This window comes from Passer domesticus, chromosome 12 (assembly GCF_036417665.1).
Source record: "Passer domesticus isolate bPasDom1 chromosome 12, bPasDom1.hap1, whole genome shotgun sequence".
Lineage (NCBI taxonomy): Eukaryota > Metazoa > Chordata > Aves > Passeriformes > Passeridae > Passer > Passer domesticus.
Window position 1 is genome coordinate 2,225,288 of NC_087485.1, and position 27,171 is coordinate 2,252,458.

At 59.4% G+C, this 27,171-nt stretch overlaps 1 protein-coding gene across 4 annotated transcripts; it reads left to right on the forward strand.

Annotated features, from left to right (window-relative positions):
- The first annotated feature begins 4,218 nt into the window (after positions 1 to 4,218).
- KIAA0513 (KIAA0513 ortholog) lies at positions 4,219 to 26,753 on the forward strand. Of its 4 annotated transcripts, none has more exons than XM_064386514.1 (13): positions 4,219 to 4,373; positions 16,582 to 17,062; positions 17,716 to 17,815; positions 18,253 to 18,326; positions 18,440 to 18,510; positions 18,999 to 19,206; positions 19,599 to 19,639; positions 20,096 to 20,174; positions 20,618 to 20,695; positions 22,172 to 22,201; positions 24,450 to 24,530; positions 24,787 to 24,881; positions 24,990 to 26,753. In XM_064386514.1, the coding sequence occupies exons 2-13, from the start codon at positions 16,725 to 16,727 to the stop codon at positions 25,037 to 25,039; spliced, it is 1,245 nt and encodes a 414-aa protein (XP_064242584.1). In that variant the 5' UTR covers positions 4,219 to 4,373; positions 16,582 to 16,724; the 3' UTR covers positions 25,040 to 26,753. The 4 variants fall into 4 exon arrangements, with proteins under 4 accessions (XP_064242584.1, XP_064242585.1, XP_064242583.1 ...); XM_064386515.1 differs by lacking the exon at positions 4,219 to 4,373 and adding an exon at positions 5,053 to 5,242; XM_064386513.1 differs by lacking the exon at positions 4,219 to 4,373 and adding an exon at positions 12,384 to 12,635.
- Positions 26,754 to 27,171: the final 418 nt, after the last annotated feature.

A 27,171-nucleotide genomic window follows, 5' to 3' on the forward strand; every position in this document is an offset into this window, starting at 1 on the left:
CCATGACCCAGCATCCTTCTTAACCTCTGTGGGTGATGGGCTCGGCTCCCGGCTCCTGGTTTAATGTCACCTCGTCCCTCCAGAGCCCCTGTGGGGTTCGGTCCCGTGGGGTCAAGCCCGAGGGGTTCAGTTCTGCAGGGTTCAGTCCTGTGGGGTTCAATTCCTTGGGATCAATCCCTTGGGATTCTCCCCAGCAGCCGCGCCGCGCCGTGTCCGCCAGGGGGCGCCTGGAGACCGGACACGGCCACGCGTGGGATTGGGATCGGCATGGACACGGGATTGGGAACGGGATTGGGATCGGGATGGACACGGGATTGGGATCGGGATTGGGATCGACATGGACACGGGATTGGGATCGGGATTGGGATCGGGATGGACACGGGATTGGGATTGGGATCGACATGGACACGGGATTGGGATCGGGATTGGGATCGGGATTGGGATCGGGATGGACACGGGATTGGGATCGGGATTGGGATCGGGATTGGGATCGGGATGGACACGGGATGGACATGGGATTGGGATTGGGATGGACACGGGATTGGGATTGGGATGGACACGGGATGGACACGGGATTGGGATCGGCATGGACACGGGATTGGGATTGGCATGGACACGGGTTGGACACGGGATTGGGATCGGGATGGACACGGGATTGGGATCGGGATGGACACGGGATGGACACGGGATTGGGATCGGCATGGAGACGGGATGGACACGGGATTGGGATCGGCGTGGACACGGGATGGACATGGGATTGACACGGGATTGACATGGGATGGACACAGACATGGACACGCAGGGGATTGGGATCGGCATGGACATGGAGATGGACACGGGATGGAACGCGTGGGATTGGGATCGGTACAGACATGGATACTCATGGGATTGGGATCCACACGGACATGCGTGGGATTGGGATCTGAACAGACATGGACACAGACATGGACACTCGTGGGATGGGGATCCACGTGGACATGGACACAGACACTCATGGGATGGGGATCCACAAGGACACCGACACTTGTGGGATCAGGATCCACATGGACACTCGTTGAATCAGGATCAAATGGACACTGACATTTGTGGGATCAGGATCCACGTGGACACTCATGGGACTGGGAGCCACAGGGACGTGTGCAACGTTGCACCCTGAGGCTCCTGGGTCAGGCCACCTGTGGAAACCGGGACCCCTGTGGGATTTGGGACCCCTGGGATGCCCCTGTGGGACTCGGCCCCTCCTTCCCTGCTCCTGCACCAATCCACTGTCCCACATCCCACCCCTCTCCCGCTGATCCCAAGTGAACCAGTTCCCATCATCCATCTCCAGTACCTGGGGGACAACCCCAAATTCCCTCCCCTCCCACTCTCCCTTCATATCTTACCTCTCTTGGAAGCATTTTCCTCCACGGGTGGCTTCTCCCCGGGGCTTTCTGTCACTTTTTCATCCTTCTCCTGACCTCTGGGAACCCAAATCATTCCTGCCCTGGGACAGGCTGCAGTCCTGGCAGCCCCGTGTGTCCCCTGTCCCTCAGCCCTGGCTTCCACCACCCCTGAGCCCTCAGAGGAGTGTCCCCTTGTTCCCTGCTCCAGTGCCTTGACCCCAACCCTGCTCCCAGCTTTGGGGGTGTTTTTCCTGGTCTCCCCTGATCCCGAGCTCCGTTCCCTGCCTGGATCAGCCCCTGCATGCCAATTAAAACCAAACGAGGGGATGCTGGTGAGGGATGAGCTGGATGGATCTGCTCCATTTAGGAGTTCTTGGATCAATAACGTGGAAATTTAATTTTCTGCCGCTCTGGAAAAGAGAGCCCTTGGATATTACTCGTGCACCTTTCCAAGCATTTTTGCTGTGAAGGGAAAACTTGGCTTTGCTGGACCCTTCCCAAAGATTCCCACATGGACAACTGCTTGTTTCACCCATGACCACATCCTGGCTGCTGCTGGTTTTTAGGGAGAAGGTGCCAAATTGTCCCTGTGCTGGGCGGTGCCTGACAGGGGGGCAGCTGGAGGGGAAACCTTCTCCTCTCCAAAACAAGCAACGGGAAAAAAGCACGGCTGGGAGCCAGGAGGCAGGAGCTGTATCCCGGCCCCTGCTCGCACAATTCCCTTCTCCCTTTTGTTCTCTCTGATTGCGCAGCCAGGCCTCGGGGCACAGCCCGTCTCTTCCTCCACGCGGCTACAAAGCTGAGCGGGGCTGGGACGCGCTGACCCCGGGAATGCCGCCCTGGGAGAGGGAGCCCCGGGCTGGGCTGCTCCCGGGGCAGAGCGGGATGAACCCCCCCTCACCCCGGGTATTCCGGCTGGAGCGTCCCCTGGGAGGGAGGGAGGGAGGGAGGGAGGGAGGGAGGGATGGATGGATGGATGGATGGATGGATGGATGGATGGATGGATGGATGGATGGGTGGATGATGGATGGATGGGTGGATGATGGATGGATGGGTGGATGAAGGATGGATGGATGGATGGATGGATACATGGAGGGAGGGAGGGAGGGAGGGAGGGAGGGAGGGAGGGAGGGAGGAAGGAAGGAAGGAAGGAAGGAAGGAAGGAAGGAAGGAAGGAAGGAAGGAAGGAAGGAAGGAAGGAAGGAAGGAAGGAAGGAAGGAAGGAAGGGTGGATGGATGAAGGATGGATGAATGATGGATGGAGGGATAGATACATGGAGGGATGGATGGATGGATGTAAGATGGATGGATGGATGATGGACGGATGGATGGATGGATGGAGGCGCTGGGCAGCACCACAAGCAGCCCGAGCAGGGTCCCCGCTGGGCTGGCAGCAGATTTATCACTTCCCTTTCAGCCTTTTGGGGTGGGATATCAGCTCCTCCCGCTGGGCACGGATTCCCTCCTTTCCCAGCACTTCCCTGCCTGGCAGGGCTGTTTCCCACTGGAGAGGGCTCAGGGAGGCGAGGTGGAATTACAGCATTACAGACAAAGCTTTCATATAATCTTCCCTGCACGGAGAGCGTTGCAGGGGGAGCGTTCTGCGGGGCGGGCTGCAAATGAGGCACGGGGGCTGCAGGATGTACAGGGAATTGCTCCATCACCGCTCCTAATGGCTTCACCAACAAAATCCATATTCATCAATCAAGCCGGGAGCGGGAGCCGACCTCTGCTCGGTGGTGCAGCCAGGAATAAAGGCAGATTATGAATTGCAGGGAGCTGCTGCAGCTGCCACGGCTCGGCCTTGGCATTAAAGGCAGCCCAAGGAGAGGAGATGCAATCAAAGCTGTCTGGAGGCAGCTGAAGGATTAGCTGAGTCAACCAGCAAAGAGCTGAGCTCATTTATCGGGCTATTTTCAGGACCCTGGATGGGATTTTACCCTCAATTAGCGATCTCACACTTGGACAGAGGGGAATCATCCAAAATGGGCTTTTTCCATGTGTTGGCTGTTTGGGTTGGGCATTGAGGGAGAGGTGGAGCTCAGCGGGGTGAGCTGGTGAGGGCTGGGCAGTGGAGCCAGGGGGAGAGGGAGCAATGGATGGACCTGTCCTCTTTGGCCAAGGGAATTGTGGTGCAGGGAGTGTCACAAATGTGTTGGCAGAAGGACCTGGTGGTCTCTCACCACCACTGGGCCAGGACAGCTGTGGCTTTTTCTGTCCCCCCCTGCCAGGCACACAGGTTCATCATTTTCCAGCCTGAAAATAACCAGTGACCCCTAAAATGTCACTGGAAAATCCAGCACAAAGTCTGGCTCTGCCCCTTTGCAGCTGAGCTTCGGGTTATCACACAATCCTGGAATGGTTTGGGTTGGGAGGGACCTTAAAGCTCATCCCATTCCACCCCAGCCATGGCAGGGACACGTTCCAGTGCCCCAGGGTGCTCCCAGCCCTGTCCTGGGGACACTTCCAGGGATGGAGCAGCCACAGCCAGGGCCTGCCCACCCTCCCAGGGAACAATTCCCAATTCCCAATCTCCCATCCATCCCTGCCCTCCGGCAGTGGGAGCCATTCCCTGTGTCCTGTCCCTCCATCCCTGTCCCCAGTCCCTCCCCAGCTCTCCTGGAGCCCCTGGAAGGGCTCTGAGCTCTCTCTGGGAGCAGAGCTCTCTCTGATCCTGCAGCTTGGAGCAGAGCTGCCTCTGTTTCCCCCAGTCCATCCCCTCCCCGTGAGTGTGGAAGGGGCTCTGCAGGGCTGGCTGCTCTCCAGGTGCAGGCAGCAGCTCCCTGTGACGGAGGGGCCAAAAATAGAACCTTTCCCGGGAGAGGAGAGGAATTACACTTTTCCTGACACCCTGCAATAGCCTTGAGGCTGCCAACGTGCCGATAAGCAGTTGTTTGCCTGTGCTCTGGAGCAAACGTGGTTTATCTCTTCCTTGTTCCAGCCCTGCAGGAAAAACCCAGCCGTTTCACTGCCGCGGGACCCCCCAAGGTCTGTGTTTGATTATTTCTCTCTCTTGCAGCAGCAGCACCTGGAGATTGGACTGGAATTCCCAGCCCTGGCAGGGCTGGGGGCCCTGCCCTGCTCTTGGATGAAAAGCCAGAAGCAGGAGGTGCAGGGGAGCTCTGCAGGGTTTGGGGGGTGGGCTGAGGGGATCTGATTCCTGAATCTGAGGAGTTCTGGAGGCCGGGGAGGTCAGGGATGTGAGTGCCCATCGGGCTGCTCCCGCGGGGCTTTTCCGGGAGGAGGAAACGTTCCCAGCGCCTGCACAAACAAGAGGCCCCGAGGAGGAAACTCATCAGGCTGGGGAAATCCTGACCTCCTCCCGCCGGGCTCAGGGCTCCAGGAGAGGATCAGATCCCAGAGAAAACTGAGCTCCCCCCTCCCTCTGCTGTCCTGCCCCAAACTCCTGGCTCTGGGTGAGCCCCATGGTGATGCTGTTTTGGTGGGCAGGAGGAAACCTCGCTGAGACCCTTCAGAAAACATTGATATTCCACGTGGAGCTGGTGTGAGGTGTTTTTCAGCCAGCAGCTCCCGGGGGTGATGCCTCACTTCGGTGGTCTCAGCCTCTTGCAGCAGCAGCCCTGCCCAGCTGCAGCTGAGCTTTTCCCCCCAAACTCCTCAAATCCCCTCCTTTCCTTCCACCTTCCCGGGGCTGATACAAGCAGAGGCTTTTCCCAGCTCCGGCCCATCTCCAGGAAGCAGGATGACATTAAATCCGAAACAAATTACGCTGTGCATTCGAGCGCGGCCGCTCGGATGCGTTTTCCCTCGCTAACGATGGAGGCAGCGGGAATTGCAGCACCATTAACTCCTCCTTGTGCCTCCTGCGAGTTGTCAGCGCCTGTCCCCCGTGCCTGGTAAGTGCCTCATCCTCTGGCTCCCATGCTCTGCTGCATCCCTGCAATCTTCTGCGCTGGAAGATGCCCCCCAGCAGCCTGGGAATGCTGCAGGGATCCCAGGGAGCTCCGGAAGGGCCACCCCGAGCCCGGCATCCCGCAGTTTCCTCCTGGTTTGGAACCTTTGTGGGGTTTGTGGTGCAGGCTGAGGGGATGGGGCAGCTGCCAGGCTCCAGAGCTTTTCCAGCCTGGAGGAAAATCAGCCCTGCTGCCGGCTCTTGGAACGGGAAACTGCTGCTCAGAGGACAATAAAGGTTGTTGAATGTCAGGGAGGAGTAAAGCTGCATTTTCCCCATTTTTCCCCCTGTTTTTTCCCCATTTTTCCCCCTGTTTTCCCCCCCTGGCTGTGCTGTTTGGGAGCAGCTCCTCAGGGCACCCCAGCGCCTCTGCCTTTGGGATGGGCCATTCCTGGGCTCACTCCTCTGGCATTCCAGGCTGCCAGCCACAGCTCGGGGGTCTCCAGGACGGATTAAACCCGTTCATTCCCCGGGCTGGCTCTGCCCGCAGGGGCTGAACCGGCTCTGGGCTCCGCTCTGGGATGCATCCCGAGCTGTCCCCAGGCTCAGGGTGAGGGTGACAGCCCCAGGCGCGGTGGCAGCAGCCCTGCTGGCCTCTGCCACGCCTGCCGTGCCCGTGGCTCCGGCAGGAGCACCGACAGGTCTTTCCAGTCCCGCCGGGAGCTGCCAGCGGCGGGCGGCGCCCGGGGACAGGGGAGAGCAGCGGCCGCATCCCCGCCGCGCCCTGTTTGGCTTTCGCTGTGTCACCCGGAGCTGGAATTAATCACTGCACAGCGGGAAGGGCCGGCGGAGTGTCCCTGTCCCTGTCCCTGTCCTGTCCTGTCCCTGTGCCTGTCCTGTCCCTGTCCTGTCCCTGTGCCTGTCCCTGTCCTGTCCCTGTCCCTGTCCTTGTCCCTGTCCCTGTCCCTGTCCTGTCCCTGTCCTGTCCCTGTCCCTGTCCTATCCCTGTCCCTGTCCTTGTCCCTGTCCCTGTCCCTGTCCTGTCCCTGTCCTGTCCCTGTCCCTGTCCCTGTCCTGTCCCTGTCCTATCCCTGTCCTTGTCCCTGTCCCTGTCCTGTCCCTGTCCTGTCCCTGTCCTGTCCCTGTCCTTGTCCCTGTCCTGTCCCTGTCCTGTCCCTGTCCTTGTCCCTGTCCCTGTCCCTGTCCTGTCCCATCCCTATCCCTGTCCTTGTCCCTGTCCCTGTCCTGCCCCTGTCCCTGACCCTGTCCCTGTCCTGTCTCTGTCCCTGTCCCTGTCCCTGTCCCTGTCCTGCCCCTGTCCCTGACCCTGTCCCTGTCCTGTCTCTGTCCCTGTCCCTGTCCCTGTCCTGTCCCTGTCCCTGTCCTGTCCCTGTCCCTGTCCCTGTCCCTGTCCCTATCCCTGTCCTGTCCTCTCCTGCCAGCTGTGCCCCCCGGGCTGCCGGAGCCTCTGGAAGGAGCCGGGGCCAGGAGGTAAAGGGGGTTTTGGGGTCCCCCCGGAGCAGGATGGGGCTGGAGGGGGGCTGGGGGGCTGATCCCACCTGGCAAAGCTGCTGGGAGGGAATATCGGGGCTGGGCTGCAGCAGGGAGGGGTGGGATGGCAAAAGCTGGAAAATTTGCTGTAGTTTGGGGACTTTTTGTGTTGTTTTGGATGGGTGAGGCGGATGCAGTCTTTGTCAGGATTTGGGAATAAAATCAGGAAAAGGGCACTGATCCTCCATTGATCCTCAGTATCCACACTCCTGGCTCTGGTGACCTTCCCTGTGGTGCCGTGGCCACCAGGGTGTCCTGGGTGTCCTCTGCCCCTGCCCTGTGTTTGTGCTGGGTGCTCTGGGGGCTGCGGGGCTCCCACCAGCCCCTCCCCACGTGTGGGGACCGTGCTGTTCCCAGGAAAAGGCGCTGCACTGGAGGTGATGCCCATCCCTGCCAGGGCAGGAGAGGGGACATGGGACTGGAGGTGTCACAGCACCTCAGTGTCACCAGCAGCTGGTCTGGGGGGGCTGTGAGGAGCTGTGTTGCCATTCCCTGTGGATCCCACCGTTTTCCCAAGCCCAGGGGGATCCAGCATCCTGCTGCTGCTCCGGGAGCTTCCGTGTGTGCTGCCACCACCCCAGCCTGTGGCACGGTGACAGCAGAGCAGAGCTGTCACCTCTGCCCTCCCAGCAGCCCTGCCCACTGCCTGGGACCCTCCCTTCCTCCCTGCCCCAGCCCTGCCGGGCCCCACGGGTGGCTTTCCACGCCCCAGGGGATGCTCTGGGTCCCTCTGGGGCTCCTCCCCAGCTCCCTGCAGGCAGCCTCGGCCGGGCAGATCCCTGAGGATGTTCCTGTCCTGGGCTGGATGGATCCAGACAAGATCCAGGCTTCTTTGGAGGGGAAGCAGAGGGAAGGGAGCTCCATTCCCACTGCTCCAGCCCGTGCCAGCCTGCGTCTCCCTTTCCTTCTGGGAAAGATAAAACAGATTTCCTTCTCTGTGTCAGATTTCCTGCAGGTTCCAGGCAGGCTGAGGGTGATTTTAACGCTTTGCTCCTCCTGGCTGAGCTGCTCTGCCCCAGGGGAGGTGGCAGATGTTTGTGCTGGGACACACACCCCGGGTTTTCTCCTCCCTGAAGGAATTAGGAAGAGTGTGGCTGTGCCAGCCTGGGGCAAACCCACAGGTTTGTGTCCTCCTGATGTGGGATCCGTCTGTGGGATGGCCTGGGGAGGGCAGAGCACTCCCTGGGCTGTGGTGGGAGTGTGGCTCTGGCATCTCCTGGGGGAATATCACCCCAAACTAACGTGGTGTGGGGCTGCTCTCCCAACCTGGATCCCAGCTGGGATCTGTGGGGGAAGCCGGAGGTCAGAGCAGGGTTTATCTCCTCCAGCTCCTCCCTTGTGCTGGGATAAGGTGGAGAAATCTCAGTTTAAACCACAGGAGCCCAGCAGAGGAGAACTCCTGGCTGTGTCACACTGGCACAGGGGAGCTTTCCATGCCCGTGTGGCACACAGGGGATGTGGAGCTGGGAGTGCAGGTCCCACCCTGTCCCCAAACACCTCCACACACGAGAAGGGAGCTCTGGTGACTTCCACACCAGATCTTCAACCAGGACTGAGACAAGACCAGGATTTTCCCAGCTCTTGAGCAAAGAGGGGTGTTGGGTATGGGAGGGTCCGACTTAATGCCATAAACAAGATTGGATTAGGAGGGATTTGCAGAGGGTCAGTCTGGAAGAGCGGCTTGTGGAGGTTTCCACAGCTGTGTCACAACCATCCGTGGTGTGGCAACGCTCGGTTGCGTTGTGCTGCTGCTGGGCTGGGGGGCCAGGGGGCAGCCAGGAGCTCTGGGCTGGGACAGAGCTCAGATCAGCACCAGGAACCCGCAGCTTCCTTGTCCTGGGAGGCTGAGCCAAATTCTGAGCCCGTCAGCTGGTGGAGGGTGAGTTTTTTGGGGTTTGGGGGTCTTTTGAGTGCAAATTATTTCATCCTGCTGCAAGGGGCTCGGTGGTGTTGAAGCCTCTTGTCCCTGTCCCTGTCCAGAGCTCTGGCTCTGGTGGCACAGCCCTGCCCAGAGCAGCTGCCCCTCTTTAGGCACGGGGTCAGCCTGGCCTGTGGTGGGCCTGGGATTTGGGGTTTTCAGCAGAGCTGTGGGGTTTTCAGCGGAGTATTGGGGTTTTTAGCAGATCTATGGGGTTTTTATTAGAGCTTTGGGGTTTTTAGCAGAGCTTTGGAGTTTTCAGCAGAGCTTTGGGGTTTATAGCAGAGCTATGGGGTTTTTAGCAGAGCTTTGGGGTTTTTAACAGAGTTTTGGGGTTTTCAGCAGAGTTTTGGGGTTTTCAGCAGAGCTTTGGGGTTTTCAGCAGAGCTTTGGGGTTTTTAACAGAGTTTTGGGGTTTTCAGCAGAGCTTTGGGGTTTTCAGCAGAGCTATGGGGTTTTTAGCAGAGTTTTGGGGTTTTCAGCAGAGCTTTGGGGTTTTCAGCAGAGCTTTGGGGTTTTCATCAGAGCTGTTATCTCAGTCCTCACAGCAGCGTTTGACATCCCAGTGGGAAGTGGAGTGGCAGCTCTGACACCCCTGTGCTGACCAGGGGCAGGACCTGAGTGACACGGGGCTGTGCCAGGGCAGGTTTAGGGTGGATCTCAGGAAAGGTTCTTCCCCCAGAGGCACTGGCACTGCCCAGGCTCCCCAGGGAATGGGGCTGCCAGAGCCCCAGGAGGGTTTGGACACTCCAGGCACAGGGTGGGGTTGTTGGGATGTCTGGGCAGGGCCCCACAGGGACTGGATGATCCCTGTGGGTCATTTCCAGCCCAGGACATCCTGTGACTCTGGGATCCCTCTGCCACCAGAGCCCCGGCTCCTTCCTGGACCCGCCAGCTCCTCCCCTGGCCCTTGTGCCTGATCCTGCTGCTCGGGGGTGTGAGGCAAAAAATTACCCAATGCTCCAGTAACTTCCACAAAATGTGCTTCCCCTGAGTGAGGGGGTGACACCCTGTCCCTGCTGGGGGTGTCCCCCTGTGCTCAGCACCCACCCTGCTCTGTGCCTCCCAGGATGGGATGGCAGAGGGAAAACAGGGCACTCGTGGTGTGTGACAGCCACGTGCAGGGCGGTGTGGAGGTGCCAAGGGGGCTCTGGGCACCACTGGAATGTGCCCAGCATGCCCAGCAGGGCGGTGTGGAGGTGCCAAGGGGGTGGTGGGAGATGATTCTGGGCTGGGATGGAGCTGGGAGAGGGGGCACGCTCCCGCTCTCCCAGGATGGTGTTTTTGGGGGCACCACCATGGAGAGATTTCCACATGGGAAGTCTTGGATGTCTCCTGAGGGTGCTGCTGGGGGGGAAACCACCCGAGCTGAGCCTGGGTTCTGCTCCTCAGCAGCTCCCAGCCCTGGCAGGCAGGGGGTGGGTGCTCTCCATGCTCTCCATGCTCTCCCCTCTCCTCTCCTTCCTGAGGTGAAGAATTCCCAGGCTGGACTGTGAGCTGAGGTGGAGGAGGCCCAAAACTTCACAGAACCATGGAATTTTAGATTTGGATTGGAAGGGACCTTAAAGCTCATCCCATTCCACCCCCTGCCATGGGCAGGGACACCTTCCACTACCCCAGGCTGCTCCAAGCCCTGTCCAGCCTGGCCTGGGCCACCTCCAGGTGCCAGGGACGTGTGTACTCCCAGGATTTCCACCTCATGCTCCAAACCCAGGGTCAAGAGCAGAGCAAACAGATAAAACCAACCAAACAGAGGCCAGGCATCCACGTGGGAACCCAGCCAACAAGAACTGGCGAGGGGGAGGCACCAGCCCCCTCCCCACGGTGTCGTGTCAGAGCTGGGGGGCTGGGGGGGGTTTATCCTGTCACTCGCAATTCCTGAAGTCTGCCTTAATTACAATAATCACCCTGGGCAGGCAGTCAATTAGGGATGCTGCTGGGCTTGTGCTGAGCTCAGGGGCTGTGCCACAGGCGAGCTGCTCCCTCCGTGGGCTGACGATGATGGCAGTGTGTGGGGATGGAGGGGACAAGGAGCAGTTTCACTCTAATTACCATCCTTTGAGTGACTCACCCATCTCCCTCACTCCTGCTGCCTCCAGAGCACTGCAAACCACAAAACTGAGGCTGTGGGCTCTTTTCCAGGGGTGCCCTGGAGCAGCAGAGCTCAGCTGTGCCCAGGCTGTGCCAGGGATGCTGCACTGCCCACCCCAGCAGTGTTTCCCTGGCATCACACAGCTCCAGAGGGAGGATGTGGCTCTGGCTGCTTCTTGCTCTTCCTGGGGATCTCAGTGGGGCTGCAGGGCGGGCTGGGGCAGCAGCTCCTGCCTCCCTGCCCTTGGGGCATGCTCTGGGGCACAGAAGAGGGCTCTGCTTGGGGCTGGGGGATGCTGGGGTGGGGAGGAGCAGGGTGGGAACAGGATCCTGTGCTGATATGGGAGTTCCCAGCCTCCCCTCCAAATCCTCGGGGAGACCCCTCTGGTTAATGCAGGCAGTGCCAGGGTCCTTTTGGGAGGGCTGGGGGCAGAGCTGGGACCTCGGTGGCCTCCTCTCCACGTCTGTTTCTCTTTGTGTCAGAGACTCCCCTTTGTGGACAGCACCCCAAACCTGCCCGGCCCAGGACGTCCCCCCCAGGGGGCTCAGCCTTGCCCTGCTCCCCATCTCCTGCCATGAAACCCCTGGAGTTTTCTCCCGGGGGTCAGGGGAGAAGCCAGGTGCCAGCGCTGCCCTGTGAGTGGGCAGCAATTCCCCCGAGCTTTGCCCTTGTCCTGTGCTGCCCCCACCCAGCTCCTCCTCCCCACCTCTCCTCTCACCTGACACGTTTTCCCCCAGAGTGGCTCACCTGGGGAGGAGCAGGGCAGATAATTCACAATCCTCAGGGGGCTGGGGAGGCCTGACAACCATCTGAAGGTGAGGAAAAAGGCTGAAGAACCCCCCTTTGATGGGGATCCTGCTTATTTTTGTTTAATCTCCCAGATGTCAGGGTGCAGAGGGTTTTGGGCTGGAGAATCCCCCTTTTATGGGAACCCCACCCTACTCTGGTTAATATTTGGGATGTCTGCATGTGCAGGTGGTTGGGCTGTTTTGGGCTGGAGAATCTCTCTTTCATGGGAACCCCACCTCATTTTGGTCAATATTGGGGATATCTGCCTGTGCCAGGACTGAGGCTGCTTTGGGCTGAGGAATTTGTCTTTGCTGTGACTGATGCCTAATTGTGCTGAATATCCCAGACATCAGGTGCACAGGGGCTTGGACGGGCTGCTGTGGGCTGGAAAATCCCCTTTTCTGGGGATTCTAATATTTGGGATATCTGCATGTGGTGGGACTCAGGCTGGGGAATCCCTCTTTGATGTGAATGATGCCAAATTGTGCTGAATATCCCAGACATCAGGGTGCACAGGGGCTTGGATGGGCTCTTTTGGGCTGCAAAATCCCCCTTTGATGGGCACCCCACCTTATTTTCTTGATATTTGGGCTATTTTGCCGTGACTTAAGATGATTTTTCCCCCCCTTTTGCTGAAGACCCCGCATCATTTTGGCCGATATTTTGGATATTTACCCACGCCCCTACTCAGTCTGCAGAACTCCCCTCTGATGGGGCTCCCACCTAATTCTAATTAATTTCCCTCAGCGCAGGGCGCACAGGGGCTGGTTTTGGGGGGGCGGGGGTGTCTCCCCGGGCGGAAGGCCGGCCGTGTGCGGCAGGCAGGGCTCGGGGGAGCCGGCCCGGGCTGGCCCGGTGACACCGGGCGCTTTTTCCGTGCGCGCAGCCGCGCGTGGGCAGCGGGCGAGGAGCGAGCGGGGAGGGAGCGCCGCGAGCCCGTGTCGCCTCCGTGTCGCCTCCGTGTCGCCTCCGTGTCGCCTCCCCCGGCCTGCCCGGCCACCCCCGGGCCGGATGCGGCGGAGGCAGCGGCGAGCCGAGGCGCTGCAGGTAAAGGGAGAGGGAGGAGGGAGGATGAGGATGAGGATGGCGCGGGGACCCCGCCTGGGGACAGGCCTGCTCTTGGCTGGGGGTTTAATCCGTGCTCTGTCCCTGTATCCTGCCGGGAGGTGACACACCGCTTTTTTATTTATATTTTTTTCCAGCTGGTTTTGGGCTCAGCTCGGCCGGGGGGATGCAGCCGCCATCCCCGGGAAGGGTCCCCCCTGCTCCCGCTGTCCCCAGGCTCCGGCTGCATCCCGGGGGGTGGGCTGGAAGCAGCATTTCCCCTGGGAATGGAGGGTGGTCGGGGCAGGGAAACCCCCCCCTCCGCCCCCGCCTGTGCTTTTCGGGGGGCTCATTTCCAAATTACAGCCCGGCACGGGCCCCGGGAGGAATTTTTGCCCGGTAAAAACGGGAATTGCAGAATGAGCAGCCCCGTTTTGGGGCTCCCTGGGGACGTGGCCGTGAGCAGGGGGTGTGTGGGAGCCGGGAAGTGCGAAAGGAGAAACCGCTGCTCGCACAAAAGCCCGGCTCGGGTCTATTCAAGGGACATTTAATTCTCCTCGGCAGCCCAGGCGAACGGGGAGCTGCCATCTGGTGTCTGATGGCAGCGGGGGAAAGGAAAAGGCGCTCCGGGAAGCAGGGCAAGCCGGGAGCTGCAGATTCCCGGGAAATGGCTCCGGTTTGAGGGCTGGGTGATGGTTTTATCGCTCCGTGTGAGATAAACCGGGCTCGGGAAGGGGCAGGATGCACCTGGAAGGCACCGGGGCCGGGAGAGGAGGTGATGCTGGGGGACAGATCCCGTAAACCCACACGCAGCACCCATGCCAAAAACCCTCCCTCGTCAGGCACTGGCATCCCGGTGGCGGCTGGCTGTGTGCGATCTCTGCCCAGCTGGGCACGGCTCTCAGGACGCCCCTGGCATGCAGGGAATTGTTTCAGGGAGTTGCAGGGCTGGGCTGCAGCAGGGCACAGCTCCCCGATAAATCCGGAGCGCTCCCGGCCCGGAGCAGAGCAGATCTGCGGGGGGACGGGCCGGCCCAGCCGGGAGCAGTTTCGGCTCTCCAGAGCCCAGGATGTGTTTAAACAAGGAGGATTGCGTGTTTAAATTCAGCTTGGGAGTGGGGTGAGCTCCGGATTTAGGGCGCTTTTGGGGATCTGGCACTGAACGGGTCTGGCACTGAACGGAGCCGTGACCCTGCTGCCGGCGTGTTCTCCCGGGAGAGGGACACGGGGAACAAGACTGACCAGTTCCCGGCAGGAAACACGCTGTTCCCTCGCGGCACAGGGAGTTTTCCTTGGCAGGCGCTCGGCCGTGCCCAGGGTGCCCCTGCAGGGGGGTGGTGGCCGTGTCCCCGGGCAGTGCCAGCCCCGGGAGCAGGTGGCACTCCCGTGTCACACCCGTGCCGGGACAGCGCAAGCCCCCGGGCTGGATGGGACAAGGGAGGACTTCCAGGGAGGGCCGCAGCGTGGAGAAGTGCCAGCAGCGAGCAGCGGTGCTCTGCCAGCCCCTGAGCTGAGTGACACCCTGTGCGTGTCCCAAAAATTCCTCCCAGCGTGTGTCCCCCTCCCCTGCAGGGCAGCAGCGCTCTGAGCCCTTTCCTGCAGGCCGGGCAGGATCTGTGCCCTGGCACAGCTGGCAGAGAGGCGTGTTGGGGTCACCTGTGCTGCAGCAGGGGCACAAACCCTGCCCTGCCCACGTGAGCATCCCTGGCCCCCGCACAGCAGCGGGATGCAGGCAGCCCTTGGCACGGATGCAGCAGCCCTTGGCATGGACACAGTGCCAGGGCTCTCTGCAGAGCTCTGCCTCTGTCCAAAGCAGCAGAGTTGTCCCCTCTGGGCTGCCAAGACGAGTCCTGCAGGAACATCAGCCGTGGCTTTCCCCCTTTCCCGGAGCTGAGTGTTCCCAGGGGCTCCCAGAGCTCCTGCACTCCGTGTCTGGGTGCCAGACTGCAGGGGTGAGGCTACGAGGAGGCAGCCAGAGGTTTCTTTGCTTTAATTACGGTTTTTAGTCATCCCTGACAGCTCCAGGCTGGAGCACTGTCTCCGTGTGTGGGTTGGAGCAGTGTCACCGTGTGGGATGTCACCCTGATGACAGGGATTATCTGTTTGTCACCCAGCTCAGGGCTCAGGCTGGGAGCAGAGCACTGGGCTGGAGACACAGGAGAGCTGGGACACAGCTTGGCCAAATCCTGCTCCCCGCTGGAGTTTCCATTGGGTTGGATCCCACTGCCCAGGTGTGAATCGCTGAGGCCTGGCCGCCAGCCTGACCTCAGCACCTGGAAAAAGCCCCCGGGGGGAAACTCCTTGCAGGGCTTAGGGAAGCTGGGAAATCCAGCCAGGAATGCTGGATTCAAGGGCAGCTCATGGACAAAAGCACACATGTGCAGCTGTAGGTGAATCATTCACATCCACCCTAGCATTTATTTTTAGTAAAAACAGGCGTTTTCCAAAGTTTCAGGGCACCGTGGGTTTCCTGTGGCATTCCCATGCATGGTTTCAGCACATCCATGGATTTTGTTCCTGGGCTGTTTCCTCCACTTGTCTGGTTGAGCTTCATGGTTAAAGCCAGCCCGGGAGCTGCTGAATTCCAGGGTGAGGCTGAAGCTCATGAACACCTCCAGTCCCTGTGTGCTGCAGCCTTGGGCTGCTCCTCTCCCAGGAGCCAAACTCTGCCCAGCTCCCGGAGCTCTGCAGTGTCCCTGCAGCTCCTGGAGCAGCTGTGGGTGTGTGCCAGGGGCTCCGTGTGAGACAGAAGGCTGCCAGCCGAGGTGGCTGCAGGGGTTCTGCCACCCCAGGTGACTTTTCTCTCTGTCCCTGCTGTCCCTGGGGACAGTGTCCCAGCCACTCAGGGAGCTGTGTTCCTGTCGCTGTGCAGTGCCCCAAAGGGTCCCTGGAGGAGGAGGGGGATGCTGCTGAAGAGTGGCTGCTCCTGCAGCCCAGGGGCTGTTTTCCCACTGTGCTGTGCTTGGTGAAACACGTCAGATTTGGTTTCAGCTGGATGTCTGTTTGTCTGATGAACTGGACATCGGTCCTGTGGGGCATTTTTGTCCTGGGGGTGGCTGTGTGTGTCCTGGGATCAGTCCCCTGCAAGGCAGCAGGATTGTGTCAGTGCTGCTGTCGCCCTGCCCTGGGTTTGTCACTGCTACCTGTCACCTGTGCTGCTGTCCCTGCTCCTGTCCCCCCTGTGCCTGGATGCTGCCGTGTGTGCTGGGTTGCAGACACTACAATTCACCCCCTCCTGGGGCAGAAACACCCCCACCGAGTCCACCAGTGACCCTGTGACACAGGGGCAGCCTCAGGGTGGCCCTGGCTTTGCCTCTTTTGCTGCAGCACTGTCCGGGATGGGCACGTGCCAGAGCGTTCCAGTCCATCCCCACCCCTGTGCTCCCTGCACTTCCTTTGCAATCTGGGGTGCCAAACCCCCTCAGTTACAGTCCAGAGCTCTGCATCCTCATCCCATTCCAGTTCCCGTGGTGTCCAGCATCCCTTTCCATTCCCAGCTAAGTGTGTTACACTCCGGGATGCTCCACCCCGGAGATGATCCCATTTCCAAACGGGGTCAGACAGAGCCGTGAGCAGAGAGAGGCCAGGGACAGCAGGATGTCAGGGCTGCCCTGGAGAGCCACCAGTGCCCTGCCAGCTGCTGCCTCCTGCCAGCCCAGTTTTGCCCATCAGGCCACGAGGTGTCACATCCCAAATGTGACATACGTAGCTGAGGCTCTGGTTGTCCCTTTTCTGGGCTGAAGGATGGAAAACCCTCTCGAGCAGTGCCGACAGCATGTGAGCATTCCATGGGATTGCTGATCCACGTGGCTGCTGGAGAGGAGCCAGCTCTGTCTGTCCCTCCACTGTGGACAGACATCCTAGGGACATCGTGGGGGCCTTGCCCGAGCTCCATGGTGATGGTTCTCCAAGGTTCTGTCCTCACTTTTGTCCTCCTTGTGCCTTTCAGATGTCCTGTGGCAGCCCGTGCCCCGCCAGGAGGTCCTGCCTGCCTTAGCCAGCATCCTGCCAGCCATGGCCTCAACGCCCCAGTGAGGGACACGAGGACGAGGAGCCAGTGTCCCCAACGCCGCCACGTCCCCTGGGGGAGCCATGGAGGCCCCTCTGGACGTGCCTGTAGGGAACCTCATTGACTTTGACAGCGAAACTCCCGCCTGTGACCCCTCAGAGCCCGCTCCTCCCGCTGTCCCCAGCGACAGCGGCCACCCGGGGGACACAGGGGACGTGGCCGCGGAGGAGAGCGACGCCACCGAGTCAGCAGACAGCGAGAATGACATGGGGGACTCTCCCCAGCACTGGGGTGGCTCCCGCCGCTCCTCCTCCAACGAGTCCCTGTCCTCCAGCCAGAGCGCGGAGTCGGCGCGCGACGAGGCCTCGGCCGAGCGCCGCGAGTTCATGCGGGGTTACGTGGAGAAGATCTTCACCGGGGGGTGAGCGAGCAGGGCCAGGGGCATCCCATGGCATGGGGCAGGATCTGGCTGCTTTCCCACGCCGGGAGCAGCCGTCTGTCCTTCCCCTGCTCGCTGTTGGTGCTGATGTGGCTTTTGCCGCGCGCTCCTCTCCTGGCCGCGTCTTCCAGCCACAGCTTCCCTCCCTTCTCTGTCCCCATTCCCATGCCAGGGGCTCGCTGTCCCCATCTCCTCTCCCCACTGATGCTCGTGGGAATGCCAGTGGCTCACACGTGCCCAGGGACCCCGTGGCAGCCCCTGGCTGTGCCCCCAGCCCTGCATCCCCCAGCCCTGCATGCCCCAGCTCCCTGGCTCCGTGTCAGGCTGGATGCAGCAAACGGAGCGTGAGGAGCAGCAACAGGGCTTGTTTTTGCTCTGGGGCTCCCTGCCTGTCTCTGGAGCTCAGTTCCTGCTCACACTGTCCTTGGCTCTTCCCCTCTCCCTCTGCCTTTGGTTTCCCTCCTGCCAGGGAGGAGGAAAAGAGCAGCACAATGCGAGGGATGCCAAAATGGGTGCTCCTCTCCTCCTCTTCCTCTGCCTTCCTCCAGCACCTGCGCCAGGATGCTGATGCCAAGGGGGTGCAGGTCACATCCTCGGCTTTAATGAAGTTTTTTTTTAATTTTTCCCTGTTGCAGGGAGGATTTGGACCAAGAGGAGAAGGCCAGGTTCGGGGAGCTCTGCAGCAGCGAGAACGGGAAGGGCAGGGAGTGGTTTGCAAGATACGTGAGCGCCCAGGTAAGGGGGGTGCTGGGAGGCAGCAGGGATCCTGCACGGGCTTTGGAACAGCCTCAGGCCACAGGGATTTAATTATAGCCCAGAGAAGTATTTTTGGAAGGCAGGAACTCAGGGAAAGTGAGGAACCACAGCAGAGGGAGATACAGGAGCGAATAAATGCATTTTGAGCAGTTAGATACACCCTTGGTGCAACGTGGGAGAGAATCCACTCGTTTTATTTAAAATTAAATCCCACCAGCACTCAGAGACATCCTGTTCCCTAAAAAAAACCAAAAAAAACGAAACCCAAACAGGCACAACGCTGTCTCTGAGGGGAGCCCATGAGGGCTGGTTTTGCCCATGGTGGGGGGTGCTGGGGGGCTGAGGCTGTTCCTGCTGCTGTGCTGGAGCCTGGGCTCTGTCCCTGCCCTGTCTCAGCCCCTGCTCTGTCCCTGCAGCGCTGCAACTCCAAGTGTGTCTCGGAGCAGACCTTCTACCGCCTGATGCAGTCCTTCGCCCTCGTGCTCTTTGAGTGAGTCCTGGGGGCACTCTGGGCCTTTGTGGGAGCCCCAAAAGGCCCTGAGGGCTGAGCTGGGTGGGGCTCCCCTCATGGGGTGTCCTCACTGAGTCCTCCCCCTGTGTCAGGTGTCACCAGATGGACGATTTCAGCCCCGCCAAGAACCTCATGACCATGTGTTTCACCTATTACTACATAGGTAAGGCAGCCTGCACCCCTGGTGCTGGGGGCAGGTGTGAAATGTGTCCTGTGCATGGGGAAGGTGTTGGAGGGGTGCCCCAGGTGGAAAAGAGCCCAGGATCCATGCGAACTCCTGCTTGGGGTGGTGATGCTGCTTTGCCCTCCCTTCCAGCCAGGAATGTTTGTGTGTGACAGCCCCCAGTGATCCCAGCCCCTGGGTGGGATGTGGACACCCCAGCCCAGGAGCTCCTTGGTTTATTGTCTGGTGTGACATGGCTGCTCCTCCACACGGGGCTGGGTTTTCTATCCAGAATGGGAGCAGGGAGGATAAAAATAAAAACCTACAGGAACTGGGATGGGATAAAAATAAAAACCGCCAGGGAAGCAGGATGGGATCTGGGGTGTTTCCATCTCCTGGTGGGGCACCGTGGAGCTGGCTGCAGGTCCCCAGCAGCTGGCAGCACTCAGGGCCGTGGCCCCACTGAGCTCCTGGCACATTTTCCCCAGGGAAAGCTCAGGCCCTGCCCTTGGAGGCCAAGGAGAAGCCCACGGGCAGCATCGACTCGTACCTGAAGTCAGCGAACACCTGGCTGGCCGAGAAGAAGGACATTGCAGAGAGGCTGCTGAAGAACACCTCGGCCAAGACAGAGAACGTCAAGGGCTTCTTCGGGGGCCTGGAGACCAAACTGAAGGGTCCTGCCCCCAAAAAGAGCGAGTGGGTACCCTCCCTCGGGGGCCAGGGCGGGCACCATGTCCTGACCAAGCCAGGGGTGCCATGGCCACCAGAGCCTGGTCCCCTGCTTTAGTCACTGCCACCTCGTGGTCTGGGAGTCCTGTTTCCCTTGGCCATTGTCCTAATTCCTCCTGATCTGTCTCAAAACCGAGCCAGCCGTGGAGTTATGTGGTTCCAAGCTGGTGATCTTCTGCATCACCTCTCTGCTGAGGGGAGGGATGGCACTGTTTCACCCTCTCTTTGTCACCTTTCTGGCCCTGGGGATGGTGGCATGGGATCAGGGGGTCTCTCAAATGGGGTTCCCTCTGCCAGGGGGCTGTGGGCTGTCAGGGGGACAGGATTTTCAGAGCTGACACTGATTTCTTGTGCCACAGAGAAGGTGAGGACAAACCAAAGGAGAAGCTGAAGAAAACGGGTGAGTGCAGCCAGCATCGCTGAAACAGGAACGGCCAAGGCACCCCTGGGGAGGGAGGGAGGGCTGGAAATGCTGGAATTCCTTGGGGTTGGGTCTGAAATTCCAATCACAACTCTCATCCTGCGAGGATCTTGTCCTCAGTGTCACAGGCTGCAGAGGTTTGGGCACCCACTGCCTCGAGCTTTGGTGGTGCAGCAGTGTCCCCCAGCGCCTGTGTGAGCTCCCAGAGCAGCAGTCCAGCCCCCCCAGGATCCTCCTGGGACATTTCTGCCTCCATCAGGGCTGAGCCCAGCCCTCCAAGGGCGCCCAGAGCTCCTCCTGCCATTGCTCTGGATGTGTTTGGTTTGCAATCCATCCCGGCTGCTCAGCCACCACATGGGAATGGGCACAAAATCCCCACGTGGGTGGGAAGGTGGGAGACCCCCGGTGCTGCTGTGTGACTGTGTGTCCCCACAGTGTCCCTGCAGAGCCCCGAGGAGGAGAAGAAGGGGGAGAAGATCTACCTGTACATGCACCTCAAGCAGCAGCCGATCTGGTAAAGCCCTGGGCGAGCTGGCTCCTGCCTGGGGAGGGGTTTGTCCTGCTGGCCACACGTCCCCACATGTTCACAAGTGCCCCTAACAGAGCTGGCCTTGGCTTTGGCACGTCCCTTGTGCTAGTGAGAGTGTGTTTGCAGCCACCAAAGGGCTGGTCCAGAAATCTGCCAGGTTTGTTTGGCCCACCCTGACCCTTGGGAGGACTCAGGGACAGGGTGGGTGAGATTGTGGAATCCTGGGATGGTTTGGGTTGGAAAAGACCTTAAATCCCATCCCACCTCTGCTATGCACACCTTCCACTGTCCCAGGCTGCTCCAAGCCCCATCCAGCCTGGCCTTGGGCACTGCCAGGGATCCAGGGGCAGCCACAGCAGCTCTGAGCACCCTGTGGTTCCTAATTATAAAATCCTTTGGCCATTCCAACACCCCCTCCCTCCCTGCAGGCACAACCTCCGCTTCTGGAACGCCGCCTTCTTCGACGCCGTGCACTGCGAGCGCAGGAAGAGATCCCCCACCACCAGGTAGGACACGTCCCTGTGGGAAAAGGAGACTCTGTGTCCCCTGCAGCCCCCAGGGAGCTGCTCCCAACAGCCCCGAGCTGGTCCAGCCCTGGGGAGATGCTCAGCTTTCCATCCCCTCTGGAATCCTGCTGGTGAAATCTGCAGCCTGGCAGGGCTCTGGCAGCAGGAAGGGTCTCTTGCTAGCTGTGCAGCATTTTTGGGGGAAGCAAACCCTAGAGATGTGTCCAGAAATGCCAGCCAGGGCTCAGGCTGCTGGTGCTGAGTGTGCCAGCAGGTCTGGGAGGTGCTCGGTGCAGCCAGGGAGGTGCTGTGGATGGAGGGGATGTCCCAGCTGTCCCTGCAGCCAGCAAGGAGAGAAGCTGGGGATGGTGGCACTGCCAGCCCCCAAAAATTGGGATAAACCTGCCAGGGAAGGGGCTGCTCATGCTGGGGGCTGCAGAAGTGGGTGAGACCCTCGCCAAGCTTGTGCCCACCTCTGGCTGCACCCCGGAGCTGTGTGGGGGCTCCAGCTGCTCCCTCCTCTCCTGGCAGGGATTTCCCACTCCCAGCCAGCCCCTCCCGCTGTCTGTGCAGTGCCTGAGGCTCTGAGCTCTCCTTGGAGCCCTCGAGCTGCCCCTTTTCCCCCTTTTGGAGCACTGACAGCCCTGTGGAGCAGCCAGCCCCCTCTGTGTCCTCCCCACACCCCGGGCCGAGCCGCAGCAGCCCTGGCTCTCACCCGGGGATGCTGTGCCAGGCTCAGCTCTCAGATCAATCCTGTTTTCCCCTTTATTGCTTTCCTTTTCTTCTCCCAAGCAAGCACGGGAAGGGCCTGCAGAGCAGCAGTGTAACCATAACTGCCTTTGCTTTGATGAAGCCCCAAATTAGCAGCAGCAAATGCCTCACAAGGACAGACGCCACCGGCAGCTGCTCCCTGCTCCCAGTGCCTCTCCCAATTAATCTGATGGCTGAGCCTGCCTCGGCTGCAGGAGCAAGCCCGGCTGACAAAGGAGCTTTGGGAGCTGCAGCCTGGAGAATCCTGAGCATCTCGGGGGGTTTGAGAGGTGGTGGTGACCCCCCCTGAGAGGAGAGGATGCAGAATCCTTACAGCGAGCTGGGATGCTGGGCTGAGGATTGAAATCCCTGCTGGGGCTGGGGCTGGGTTTGGAATTCCAGGTCGGTCCTCAGCCATGGCAGGTGCCCAGAAGCTCCTTGGGGATGGGGCTGAGGCCACCTCTGTGACGGGGTGACCAGGACATCTCCGGGGTGGCTTTGTCCTTTGCCACACCTGGGGAGGATTTTCCTCCTCTGCGCGGGGAGGGCAGGGGAGGGGGGGGAAGGAACAGAACTAAACTCCTCTTTTTCTCTCTCTTTCCTCTCTCTCTCTGCCTCTAACAACCCTCCTCCCTCTCTGGCTCTCTCGGTTCCCCTCCATCCCTGTGTCTTGCATGACCTTTTCACGCGCCACTCTTGTGGGCCCCGTTTCTGCCGCCGCTCCAGAGGGAACACTGGGGAGGAAGAGGAGAAGAGGTGTGTCTGTCCCTGTCCTTCCTTAGTGCCACAGGCTGATGCTCGCTTCAGGTCCAGATCCCGCCCTGGGGACGGGGGGGATGTGTTTTGGGGGCTCTCAGGGCCTTTTCTCCATGGAGGAGGAGCAGCTGCTGGAGTTTTGAGCACCCTCCCAAAGGGCCTGAGGGGTTTACATTGGCTCCTCTTTCACGTGGCTCCTAAAAAGGAGCCTGAATGCTTTCAAGCTGTGATATTTCGCTGGGAACATCCCTCTGGGCAGGTTTTGGGCATGAACCGAGTCTCTTTGTGTAGAAAGCATCCCCCTCTCCTGTCCTTCCTGCTTGCTCCTGGCTGCTGCTGCCACTTAGAGGTGCTGGGCATCCTTTGCCAGCTGGAAACGCTGGTCCTTTTCCATTTTTAATGCACTGTTCTGCTGCCATCCCTTAACAAAATTAAAATTGTGAATAGGGGGGCTGCATGTCACGGCTGGGAGCGTGTCCTTGGGGCCACGAGCTGGGAACAGTCACTGCTCTCTGGGAGTGTCTGGGGGCAAATCCCTCCAGCTGGTGGCATTAGCAAGAGGACGAGGGATTTTGGAAGCCTGGCAGTGAATTTTCTGAGGGATGGTGGAAATATCACTGCTGGGGTTTGCTGTGTGGGGGGAAATGCTGCTGCTGCTGGAAGAGGAAGGGGTTGATGGAGAGTTCTCAGCACTTCCAGGCACAGCAAGGATGCCCCAAAATACAACCCCACAGCCCAGGGGTTCCTCACCCCTGTGCCTGTCCTGCTGGTGAAGATCAAAGGCTTTGAGTGCAGCCACGTGTGGGTTTTCTCCCTTCCCAGGCCTGTTACTCTCCAGTAATAAGCCAGAAATGTGGCCAGATTGTTTTTTTGGGGGCACTTTGATAATGTTTTTTCTCCTTTCTTCCTCCCTCCAAAACATAAAAAGGCAGGAAATAAAGAGTTACAAACGTGCCTCTTCTGTAAGTGAGCCAGTGGGGTCTGTGAAGTTTTGCTTCCAGATTTCAAAGCCCCTTAATTCGATTCTTCCCCTCTGCTTTCAGCCTCTACATTTGGCTGTGGGTTTTATTTGCTATCTAAGCTTTATTTGAGAGAAATTACACTCTCTTTTCTTTTAAAAAAATCCCCTGAAACATGTTGTGTGCATTTGCAGAGCCCTATAAACAATGAGCCCTTGGCTGCAGGCTCAGCTGAGCAGCTTTGCACATTGGGGTTGGGGTGATTTGGTGGGGCCTGGCTCCCTTTGTGGGGTCAGCCTGGCTGAGCACCCATCCTCTTGAGTTCCAGCCCCACTGGGGCTGAGCCAGCCTCGCTGAATTTCGGGTGACACCCCCTCTATCCCAGTTTCCCCCCAGCACAGCTCCCCCCTCCTGCTCGGTATTCTGGCCGGCTACAATTGTCCCTTCCTCTCCTGGTGTTCTCCTCTTCCTTCTCCTCCATTTTTCTTCTGCCTATCCCTGTTTTTTCCTGGCTTTTCCTCCTCTTATCCTTGGCTGTATCCTGGTTCTCAGGAAGGGGCTGGCCTCACCGTGGAGCTGTAGTTTCCCTGGCATGCATGCACCGAGCCCTGCTGCCACCACCCCGGGTGACATCCCTGTGGCACAGGCTTTATTCCTGGGCTGGGGACTCTGCCCCTGCCTGGAGCTGGTTGCACACACCCAGAGCTTAAACCCCTCCAGCCCTGCAGGCAATGCTGCAGCTGCAGGGAGCTGCAGTGGAGCTGGGCACCCTCAGGGCACTGCTGGCATTTTGGGAGGGGTGTGGGAGCTCCCGCCCTGTCCGAGGGGGAGGCATGTTTGGGGAGCACCTTGCTAGAGATTCGGGGAGCTGGAGCCTTGCTGCAGATGAGGGGCAGGTGCCTGGTGTCCCCCTGTCACCCTGGAGGCTGGGGGGCTTCAGCAGACCCTGCTGGGACGCCATCCCCTGCTTCCTCCTCGTGCCCATGGTGGCACTGAAAGTGAGCTCCATGCTGGAGGGATTGATGCTATTTTTAGCTCTTAATCAGGGCCTTTCCATGCAAAGCCAAGGTTGAATGAGGTTTTTTCCTGGAGCATCTCTTGCTTTGCTCCAGGGCAGGAGCTCTGCAGATGGATCCATGTTGTGAGCTCATCCCACACCCAGCACCGCACCCAGGGGCTCTCGGTGCCTCCCTGTCCTCCAGCAAGGTGGCCCAGGGTGGGAGGAGGCAGGCAGGGGGTCCTGAGGTGCCCGTGGTGGCAGAGTGGTGCCAGTGGCTTGTTCCTTGCAGGGAGAAGTGGTGCCACATGACGCAGGAGGAGCGCGACGACAGCCTGCGCTTCAACGAGAACATCACCTTCGGGCAGCTGGGGTGAGCAGGGCACGGGCACCACCCCGGGGACACCTCCCAGCTGTTCCCCCGCTGGGGACGTCCCTTATGGTGCAGAGGATCTTTGATGCCTCTCCCTGGGATGTGCTCCTGCCCCTGCTGTTGAATACCCAAAGGGACCGAGCTGAGCTCATCCCAGTGCCCGCTGCAAGGGGCAGGGGAGAGGGAGAGGAAGGTGGGGCCAAGAATGGGGCAGCCTGGCCATTCTCTCACCCAGAGCCTCTCTCTCCTCCCTCAGCACCTTCATCCACAACATGCTGGCGTTTGGCCTCAGCAAGAAGCTCTGCAGTGACTTCCTGAAGAAGCAGGCGACCATCGGCAACTTGGACGAAGGTAGGGGAGAGCCCGGGGCTGTGCAGCCCCTTTGTGGGATTCTGGGGGGATGGAGCGTGGACGGGGTGGCTCAGCAGCCTCCCTGAGCCCTTCTCTCTCTCCTTCCAGAGCAATACAAGCTGCTCAGTGACCACATCGAGCAGATGGCCACGGAGTAGCCAGGCTGGCACGTGGCAGCAGAGAGATGGCAACCGGACAGGTGGGGAGGGGACAGGATCCCACCCCCGGGGCTACCTGAGACTGCAGCTGGGCTACCTACAAACCGAACCACACACACGAGCTGCAATAAAACCTGCATGATCGTCCACCAGGCTCTGGAGCTGCCCCGGGGCAGCCTGTAGACATAGGAGCCAAACAGCCCCAGCCCTCGCCAGACCCTCCCGCCTCCACTGTCACAGCAGACAGCCCCAAAAGTGAATGTGGTTGGTTGAAAAGCAAAACAAAACACAAGGAAGAGCGTGGCTGTGCAGCCCCCAGGTGCTGTGGCTGCAGCCCCCCCACGTTGAGGTCTCAGTGGTAAATCCAGAGGGATCCAAGGCTGCTTTCCCTGCTGGACTCCCCTCGCTGAGGCTGGAGCTGCACCAGGGATGCAGGAGGTGGTGACAGGGACCACAGCCCGAGCTGGGGCTGCACCCAGGCACCTCTCGGGTTCTCTGGTGTCTCCAGGGTGCCACCACTGCCTGGGGACATGGGCAGGGTGGGGCTGGCAGAGCGCTGCTGCCGCCCTCCTCGGGAGCTGGAGGGAAATCCTTCCCTTGGGAAGCCTTCACCGTGCTGCCTGTGGGGGTTTGTACCTCGGGCAGGGGGACAGCAGTTTGCTCCATATCATCACCCCCATCAGTAGGAAAAAAGCCATGGCCCTGGGCAGGATTGCAGGCAGAGGCACAGGAGCTCTGCTTGCCTGGGAGGAGATGGCAAAACCTCATCCCTCTCCCTGCTGCCCTGTCAGTGCTGGATGCTGCTGGATTGTGACATTTCCCAAAGCCTCCTGGCATCCTGTGGCAGTGGATTCATTTCCTCCTTGCCCGGGCTGCTCCTCTCTGCCCCTCCCTGGCTGCAGCTGCTCATCCATCAAACCCGAAACTGCCCTGCCCAAAGGACAGCTCCCTCCTGGGGACACAGGGACATCTCTGGGGACACGGGGACATGGCTGCTCCCCTCTGCAAGGAGCAGCCCACGGGGGCAGAAACCCCCAGCCCTGCACAGCCAAGGGGCCAGCAGTGGCACCCCAAAAACCCCATCCTGGAACACGAGTCCAGGTTTCAGTCACTCCCTTTTCCCTGTGCTGCCAGCTGTCTCCCATAGGAAATAGCATAAAAGGATTTTTTTTTTCCATGTAGCTCTTGGCTTCTGGTGTCATTTCCAAGCATCAAAGTGATGCTTTTACCTAAGCTGGGCTTCCCCTGCTGCTGGGGATGGGATCTGTGCTGGGTCTTGTAGGAAGGACAAATCCAGCACCAATTTTTCCTTGGCCATTCCCAAACCTGGGCAGAGTCACTGGAAAGGGGTTTGTGTTGGGGTCAGGGGCTGATGTTGGTCCCTCATCCCAATAAACCCTTCCTGCTGGCTAAAATGTGCTGCACCATGAGCAGCTCAGCAGCCTGGAGCATCCCATCCCTATGGCCTTCCCTGCCTCTGTCTCCACTCAGGTCTTCCCCAAATCCTCCTTCATTTCTTTATTATTATTATTTTTTTTTCCAACATGAAAAGAAATGTTCAGCGCTGAAGTATATATATTATTTGCATGTGTATTTTTCTATAAAAACAATTAAAATCTAATAAAAAATAGCCATAAACCCTCCTCGACCGGGAATGTGTGAAGGATGGGATGTGACAGAGAGAGAGATTGGAATAAATTATCTTAGAAATGAATATTTTTGCTCAATTGTTGTTGTGTTTTTTAAGCAGATGGATTTTCTCCAGGCTGCCTGTTCGACCTCAGTGGTCCCTGGTGTCTCCACCAGCTTCTCCCTTCTGATAATCTATTTTTTAATAAGGAAAAACTGTTGTACCTTTAACAGAGATGTTCACATTTGCCCCGGAGCCAGAGAGGCACTTGAAGGAGATTTCATTTTTATTTTCTTTTCCCTTGTGCTTTCCATCTCTGCCAGTGGCCTCGGAGCTGATGGCAGAGCTGGGATCCTGCTCTGGCCTCGGGACATTTGATTTCAGTGTATTTAAAAATCAATTACTCAGTATTATCTTATTAAAAGAAAAGCTGTTCCCTTAGGTTAGCAGGCTGGGAATGTCATATTCCACCCAGGATTCAGACTTCACGTCCCCTCAGGTC

Coding starts and splice junctions, on each gene's coding strand:
- KIAA0513 (XM_064386514.1), top strand. CDS start 16,725: ATGGAGGCCCCTCTGGACGTGCCTGTAGGGAACCTCATTGACTTTGAC. Junction 20,696..22,171: donor AAGAGATCCCCCACCACCAG/GTAGGACACGTC, acceptor CCGCCGCTCCAG/AGGGAACACTGGGGAGGAAG. Junction 22,202..24,449: donor GGGGAGGAAGAGGAGAAGAG/GTGTGTCTGTCC, acceptor TGTTCCTTGCAG/GGAGAAGTGGTGCCACATGA.